The sequence below is a fragment of the Camelina sativa genome, chromosome 18 (assembly GCF_000633955.1).
Source record: "Camelina sativa cultivar DH55 chromosome 18, Cs, whole genome shotgun sequence".
Lineage (NCBI taxonomy): Eukaryota > Viridiplantae > Streptophyta > Magnoliopsida > Brassicales > Brassicaceae > Camelina > Camelina sativa.
This window is the reverse complement of record NC_025702.1, coordinates 20363904-20372228: the sequence shown is the minus strand read 5'-3', so window position 1 is coordinate 20372228 and position 8325 is coordinate 20363904. Positions and strand designations below refer to the sequence as shown.

General features: G+C 39.8%; 2 protein-coding genes across 3 annotated transcripts; one reads left to right on the top strand and one right to left on the bottom strand.

Annotated features, from left to right (window-relative positions):
• LOC104762866 lies at positions 30 to 3052 on the top strand. Its single transcript, XM_010486262.1, has one exon. It carries the CDS (start codon positions 285 to 287, stop codon positions 2901 to 2903), a length of 2619 nt encoding a protein of 872 aa, XP_010484564.1. The 5' UTR covers positions 30 to 284; the 3' UTR covers positions 2904 to 3052.
• On the bottom strand, positions 3058 to 6960 carry LOC104762867 (protease 2). Of its 2 annotated transcripts, none has more exons than XM_010486264.2 (11): positions 6477 to 6960; positions 5778 to 5956; positions 5479 to 5701; positions 5259 to 5400; positions 4974 to 5174; positions 4753 to 4884; positions 4538 to 4666; positions 4029 to 4450; positions 3726 to 3942; positions 3447 to 3637; positions 3058 to 3366 (listed from the first exon to the last, which is right to left on the bottom strand). In XM_010486264.2, exons 1-11 carry the CDS (start codon positions 6839 to 6841, stop codon positions 3189 to 3191), a joined length of 2379 nt encoding a protein of 792 aa, XP_010484566.1. In that variant the 5' UTR covers positions 6842 to 6960; the 3' UTR covers positions 3058 to 3188. The 2 variants fall into 2 exon arrangements, with proteins under 2 accessions (XP_010484566.1, XP_010484565.1); XM_010486263.2 differs by lacking the exon at positions 5778 to 5956 and adding an exon at positions 6111 to 6289 and having other exon boundaries at positions 6477 to 6959.

Here is an 8325-nt window from a genome sequence, read left to right as displayed (position 1 = left end):
CAAGATGGGACAAAGCTTTTGCTTTTTTTTTTTTTTTTCTCTCTTCATCTCTCTCTCTCTTCTCTTCTGGGTTATTTTCATTTCTTCAAAGTTTTGATTTTTTTACCTGATCTGTGAGATTTGGATTTGTTCCTCTCATTTCGTAAGCCAATTGGGTTTGACTGTTTCTTATGATCCGAGGTTTCTAAATTTGGGATCTTTAATTTTCCCCTTTTGATTACTGAAATCCTTAATTAGGGTTTCAGTTAAAAACCCAAACTTTGAGTCCAATATTAGGGATTTTGATGCATATCTCACTTTGGAAGCCAATTTATCACTGTGCTGCTGCTCTAGTTTTGGACAAGAAGAGCAGTAGTAGTAGCAGCAATAACAACAACAGGAATCGAGATGTGACTCAGCGGAAACTCCATGAATCTAAGCTCAGGGAAGCTCTCGAACAAGCTTCAGAAGATGGCTTACTCGTCAAATCTCAAGACATTGAAGACGAAGAAGACGAGGCTCACGATCAAACCCTTGGACGGTCAAGATCACTCGCTAGGCTCAACGCTCAACGCGAGTTCTTGCGTGCGACATCACTCGCTGCTCAAAGAGCGTTCGAATCTGAAGATACTTTGCCTCAGCTCGAAGAAGCACTTGACATGTTTCTCACCATGTATCCAAAGTATCGATCTTCTGAGAAAGTTGATCAACTGAGGAACGATGAGTATTTCCACTTATCGTTACCAAAGGTATGTCTTGACTATTGTGGATTTGGGTTGTTCTCTTATCTTCAGACAGTTCATTACTGGGACACTTGCACTTTTAGTTTGTCTGAGATTAGTGCCAATCTTAGCAATCATGCTATCCACGGTGGTGCTGAGAAAGGTTCTATTGAACATGATATCAAGATTAGGATCATGGATTACTTGAACATCCCTGAGAATGAGTATGGTCTTGTGTTTACTGTTAGCAGAGGCTCTGCGTTCAAGTTGCTTGCTGAGTCTTATCCGTTCCACACTAACAAGAAGCTTCTCACTATGTTTGATCACGAGAGCCAATCCGTTAGTTGGATGGGTCAGTGCGCAAAGGAGAAAGGGGCAAAGGTTGGTAGCGCCTGGTTTAAGTGGCCTACGCTTAGGCTGTGTTCAATGGATCTTAAGAAGGAGATTTTGAGTAAGAAGAAGAGGAAGAAGGATTCAGCCACCGGTTTGTTTGTGTTTCCTGTCCAGTCAAGGGTCACGGGTTCTAAATATTCTTACCAGTGGATGGCATTGGCTCAGCAAAACAACTGGCATGTGCTGCTTGATGCTGGTGCTTTGGGTCCTAAAGACATGGACTCGCTTGGCTTGTCTTTGTTTCGACCGGATTTTATTATCACTTCGTTTTATCGTGTGTTTGGGTATGATCCAACTGGGTTTGGTTGTTTGTTGATTAAGAAATCTGTGATTAGCTGCTTGCAGAGTCAATCCGGGAAAACGAGTTCAGGAATAGTGAAGATAACACCAGAGTATCCTCTGTATCTAAGTGACTCCATGGATGGTTTGGAAGGTTTGACTGGGATTCAAGATAAAGATATCGCTATTAATGGAGATAATAAAGCCTCGGGAACTCAATTACCCGCGTTTTCTGGTGTGTATACTTCTGCTCAGGTGCAGGATGTCTTTGAGACAGATATGGATCATGAAATTGGTTCTGATAGAGATAACACAAGCACTGTGTTTGAGGAAGCTGAGAGTATCTCAGTAGGTGAATTGATTAAGAGTCCAGTTTTCAGCGAAGACGAGTCATCGGATAGCTCACTCTGGATTGATTTGGGTCAGAGTCCTGCTGATTCTGATAATGCAGGTCATCTGAACAAGCAAAAGAGCCCTTTACTGGTTCCACAAAACCACAAACGAAGAATCTCGCCTAAACCAGCTTCAAAGGCTAATAATAATGGCAGCAATGGTGGTGGAAGACATGTTCTCTCTTTTGATGCTGCTATTTTGTCAGTATCACAAGAAGTGGGTGAAGAAGTCTCAGAAGAAGAAAAACCTGAAATGAATCAAATAGAGACAAGTCGGTTGCGAGTTAATGAGATCGAAGAAGAAGGAGGGAGCAGTAAGCTAATTGCTAACTCAAATGGAAATGGTTCGACCTCTGGAATCAAAGAGAGTGCGATAAGAAGGGAAACTGAAGGAGAATTTAGGCTGTTAGGTAGAAGGGAGAAGAGTCAGTATAATGGTGGGAGACTTCTTGTGAATGAAGATGAACATCCCAGTAAACGAAGAGTATCGTTTAGATCAGTAGATCATGGTGAAGCTTCTGTGATCAGTCTTGGGGATGAAGATGAAGAAGAAGACGAAAGCAATGGAGTAGAATGGGATGATGATCAAAGAGAACCAGAGATCGTTTGCAGGCACATTGATCATGTCAACATGTTAGGTCTCAACAAAACCACCTCGAGACTCCGGTACCTCATTAACTGGCTTGTGACCTCTCTGCTTCAATTAAGGCTGCCTAGATCAGACTCAGATGGAGAGCACAAGAATCTTGTTCAGATTTACGGTCCCAAGATCAAATACGAACGCGGATCCTCTGTGGCATTTAATGTCAGGGATTTGAAAAGTGGAATGGTGCATCCTGAGATAGTGCAGAAGCTAGCTGAAAGAGAAGGGATATCTCTAGGCATTGGTTACCTCAGTCACATAAAGGTCATCGATAGTCGAAGCGGAGATTCAAGTTCTTGGAAACCGGTGGATTGTGATGGAAAAAACAACGGCTTCATAAGAGTTGAGGTTGTCACAGCTTCTCTTGGGTTCTTAACAGACTTTGAAGATGTTTACAGACTATGGAATTTTGTGGCGAAGTTTTTGAGTCCAGGTTTTGCTAAACAAGGGACACTCCCAACAGTTATTGAAGAAGATGATTCTTCAGAGACTTAAAAGACATGAGCAATGGATACAATTTTTTTCATACCCTTCCTTAACTGTACTTATCTGTTATTATCTGAGAACATTCTCTTGTATGATTTTGGGAAGTTATTTGAGGAGAGATGATCGCAGACACGATTTCAGATGTCTGCATATTGTAACTGTTCGTCTCTGTCTTCTATCTTTGTGTCACACAATTCATTGATTCATATCCAAATTTCAGAACTACAGAGAAAATATCTAAAGCTGATCTCTAGCTTTTACAAGCTGTCCTATTCTGAAATTGATAATTTATCTTCAAGATTCCATCATCTTTATGAGAAATGCAATCTCTAACGCTGATTCCTTAGTCTGCAAGAACCGGTTTTCTTCGACAATGTCAGTCGTCAAGTTGAGTAAGACAGGGCGTTTCGGGTCATGGAAGGTAGTGTCACGAACTCTTGCAACCCATTTCGCAGCTTCCCATACACCAAATCTAAAATCAACGATAGACATCTCACTCTTAGATCTCAGACATCAAATAGAAATCGCAAACTGAGAAGAATGGATACTTACCGAGTATTAAATGAGGAAGTGACTAAAACTGCAGGATAGAGAACATCCTTAGGAATGTTTTCATAAGGTGAATATTCACGTATCGCACGAAAATCATCGATATCCCCTGGATATCCAAACTCTTCGTAATCCTCTGCCGTTAAGGGTAGTATTGGATAGATGAGAGTATGAGTTGGATCAAGAAATGGAACCTGAAACAAAAGAAACAATCGACTATTACAAGGTTTCCTTATCAATCAACGCCTCAAACATTTTATGAACCCGCAGTTTGCTGAGTACCTTTAGAACCGCAGCTTGGAAGAGATCAGGGCATTGATTGATAGCTGAAGCAACAACGAGTCCTCCCGCACTGTATCCCCAACCAGCAAGCTTGTTATCTTCTACTATATTGTTCTCAACAAGAAACTTGGCACATTGAATGTAATCTTTTATGGAGTTAAGTTTCTTCACGCCTCTTCCTTCTTGATGCCACTTCTTTCCTTTCCCTCCTCCACCTCTAGAAAAACCCGAGAGCAATGGATAAGCCTTCGCTGCTTGCTGTTGAAAGCCTAAGTGAACAGAGAAGAGTAAGATGGTACTGACCTAACGTCTGCATATGCAAGTACCCAGCCACGATCAAGGAGGCTTTTAAGTTCACTACGCCATCTCTTATCAAGCATTTCACCATAAGCACCATGAACATGAAGCAGACCAGGTTTTCGGTTCTCCTCTTTCTGAGCTCTTGAGTAAACAATAGTTAACGGAACCATGGCTCCATCATGAGAAGAGACTTCATAGTAATCACATGTGTAAAACTCGGTTAAGTCATTCCACAAGTTGTCATTCTCAGCAGTAGTATCCTCATTATCAAAACTGACAATTCTGGTGCCTGAAGGTATATTAGGGCTCTCGGTGGAGTTTGCAGTGCCATATAAAACCCGTGTTCTTTCGTGAAGCATGTTTTGCTGCTGTACAATATTCCATTTCCCATTTAATAGATCGTAATCAACCACTGCATCAGGCATCTGCAGGCCAAAAGTGTTTAAAATTCAAAAACACTAGCAACTCAAAACTATGGACGCAGAAAACAGCAAGATGACTGGTTCTCCTACCACAAGAGAAGATATGGTGAACCGCATTGTTGGAGAATTGAAGTCGTAGTTTGTGCCAGGATTTATTTGAGAAACATGCTTAGGTAGAGGAAGATAACAAGGTTTAATATCTCTCAGATGAACTGGTACCTGTTCATAAGAAACCAATCATGGTCAAATTTATTCACAGAAGCATCAATCTGATCAATGAAAGTACTAAGTGGAGTAAGCTTTACCCGCTCTGTCTTGAGAGGTAGATCAACCACACATATTTTAAAGCCCTGCATTTCCTTCACAATGAGGGATAGATGTGTTTTGCAGAAATCAACATCCTCTATGATTAGTTCAGGGTTGTCAATAAAAACTTTCTGCAAATAAAAGACAAACACATACAACTCAGAATGAAGAATTATACTAATCAGCAGATGAAAACGAATATGTTATCGGCTGAACCAACCTCCCAGATCCTTTGACTGGAAGAAAAGTGAACAGGGCTTCGAAGAAGATAATGATGGTCGAGTGTTCCACCATCCTTGGAAGCATCTGTAAATAAATAGAGGAATCCTTGATGATGCTCGATTATGCAGTGTGCTGGAGCATTGTGTTCCCAAACCAATGCCAAACCAGAAAATGGGTCAGCTGCATTGATCAGAAAGACCTAAGACATAGTGCTTGTTATGTTTACAATTAAAAACAAACAGCAAACTAGAAAGCTTTTAACAGATGAACTTGGAGCTTTCACCTTTGAAAATGTAGGAGAGAATGTATTTACAGTCACAAATTGGAAATCTTTTGTATGTCTAATGTTAACATGAACATTTCCCTCAAGTTCTTCGTGAAGCAAAACATCTTCATCCGTTGATCCGATTGTACTACAATATAACCTGATAGCAGAACAAAAAGACGGATTTACACAAGCAATTTGTGGTCGAACCAAACAACCAAAAATGATCATACGAAACCTGAGTGGCCGTTTTTTCTGATCAGTCACGACATAGAGCAAAGCCTGTCCGTTCTTTGCCCACGCGATGTTGGAGACACGATCTGCGTGAGGCTTACTACATAAAGCTCCAGAATTCAAGTTTCTCACACACAACTTGAAGTAGTCGTTGTCCTTATTATACATAGTGTATGCAAGAAATTTGTGGTCAGGGGATATCTCTGACATCTCTTCATAAGCATAACCTACAAAACAGACACACAAAAAAGTTCATTCCTCTTAATCTGTCCAAGTGTAAGAGCCTAAAATATGCTTATTTACCTCCAAATCTTTCAGCTTCCTGATTGTAATCAAGCAGCTTCTGCTCAATCCTCTTGCCAGATGTAAAATCAAACCCTGCAGCAGGGGACTTATGAGAAATGAACTCCTCGTGCAAGCTCGCTAGCCTCCTACACAGTACTGGATACTGCTTCCCTTCTTCAACACGTCTATAATACAACCTATTTCCACCAATTCAACCAAATCAATCCCCAATTGCCACAAAAAGGACGAACCTTTTTCAAATTAATCGACGAGTCTGCAGATAGAAAAATCCTAGCTTTCTACACCCCTTTGTCCTCAAAAAACCATGAATTATCAAAGNTACTTACTGACCTCCAAATCTTTCAGCTTCCAGATTGTAATCAAGCAGCTTCTGCTCAATCCTCTTGCCAGATGTAAAATCAAACCCTGCAGCAGGGGACTTATGAGAAATGAACTCCTCGTGCAAGCTCGCTAGCCTCCTACACAGTACTGGATACTGCTTCCCTTCTTCAACACGTCTATAATACAACCTATTTCCACCAATACAACCAAATCAATCCCCAATTGCCACCAAAAGGACGAACCTTTTTCAAATTAATCGACGAGTCTAAAGATAGAAAAATCCTAGCTTTCTACAACCCTTTGTTCTCAAGACCATGAATTATCAAGTTCCTCAATATAAACAAGAGAATATGTTAATTTTTGGATACTACTCACCAAGGTCCCCAACGAAGAGGAGGCGTGGAGAGGTCAAAGGACAAACGAGAAGCCATTTCAGACTGAAGCTTGGTCTGAATCCTATCAGTATCAGCCAAAACTGCTTCAGTATACTTCTCTTCTTGCTCCATATAGATATCCATATGCCGCATCGCCACTTTATCTTCCAGCTTAGACATCCAACTGTAAGGATCCTCCCACGTCGCGTCGTGGAAGGTGAAACTCTGAGGCTTCTTCGGCGGTTTTGGTAACATTGGTGGTGGTGGAGGAGGCGGTGGTGACTTCGGAGGCTTGTAACGGCGACATTGTTGTTGCCGGTAACGACAATTGTGACGGAAGAAAGTCCGAGAGAGATGGCTCAACATTTACTCCGGTGGGTCATTGGGGGTTTACTCGCAGGGTTTTTTGGATTTTCATAACCGATGAACCTTCTAAATCATAAGGAGGGTTCCCAGAACCCTATTAGAATTTAGAAGGCTAAAAGAGATCACTAAGCAAATTGCTTCAGGTGGCTTTATAGAGAAATAAATTCCAGATTCTTGTTATGTAACCTTAAAATTATACAACTCTATGTTATGTTCAGTGATGTGCCCACGTTTATCCGGGCTTAAGGCCAGCTTAAAATTGGAGGCCATTTTAATAATTATATTTTTAAAAATATATATTAAAAATTCAAAATTAAATTAAATAAATATTTAAATTTTGAAATTATAGAAATTATTCATAAAAAAATAATAATCTGAAAAAACTAAGACATAAATAACATAAAAAAAAAAAAAATTCTGTTTCAGTAAAACTCTTTCACCAACTTCTGGTAATTTTTCTTCCTTTACAATTTAGGGTAATGTCTAAATTTAATTGGTTGAAGATTTTAACATATGTTTGCGAAACAAGAAATCACGGGAGCCGTAGCTAGTTACTATACTATCTCTCTCTCTCTCTCTCTCTTTTCCGTCATGGACGGCCTACCTTCGCTTCTAATCAAAAACTTACATCTTCGTATGGAATTCGTTTAATTTTTTCATCATTTTTTTTTTTGGATCTCTCTCTCTCTTATAACAAACATCAAACAATTTGTCAAGGCTTTTTGCAAAAGATACATACGCTCAAACCCACCTTTGACTCTGTTTCTCATTTTCAGTTTATTACATACAATTTTATATCCAGAATCATTGCCTTCATGAAACCATTGCAATGACATTTGAGTATGTTGGCATGGATATGAAGGTTGAAAGTTGATTCCAGGTTGATTTCATCTGTATGTACACCATTCCAGCTTTGAGCTTCTTCCACATTCCACCCATCAACCTGCAGTAACAAAAACGACCCGTTCTAAGTTTAGCATCTATAGGAAAAAGAAGAATAGTTAGAAACATCATGCATGTGCAACAAAAATTTCCAGATTCAAAAAGAGAGGATCAAGAAGAAAGTGTTGAGAAGATATTTAATTTTCTGAACTGTTAAGAATGACAACAAGTAAAAGAAAAAATAAAAAAAAGCAAGTATAATACTGGACTTTTCATCTTTCCGAATACTGCTCTGATTGACGTAGCCAGGGCAAATGAGATCACTCAGACAAAACTCTACCTGTTGAAAACAAACAACATGTTTCAAATAAAGCAAACACTAGTAGTTGAATCTAAAAGAAAGGTGGTCGCGCAAAAACTAAAAACTTACCTTCATCCATTGATATAAGGTGAGGGAGGGCTAGAGGTATTTTGGCACAGTGACAACATACTCGTTGGGCTTCAATAACATATTTGACCTCTCAGTGTTTACATAAAGAGCACGATGGATCATAATAAGTATTGAAAAGGCCATGTGCGAAGACACACTCTCCAACCAATCA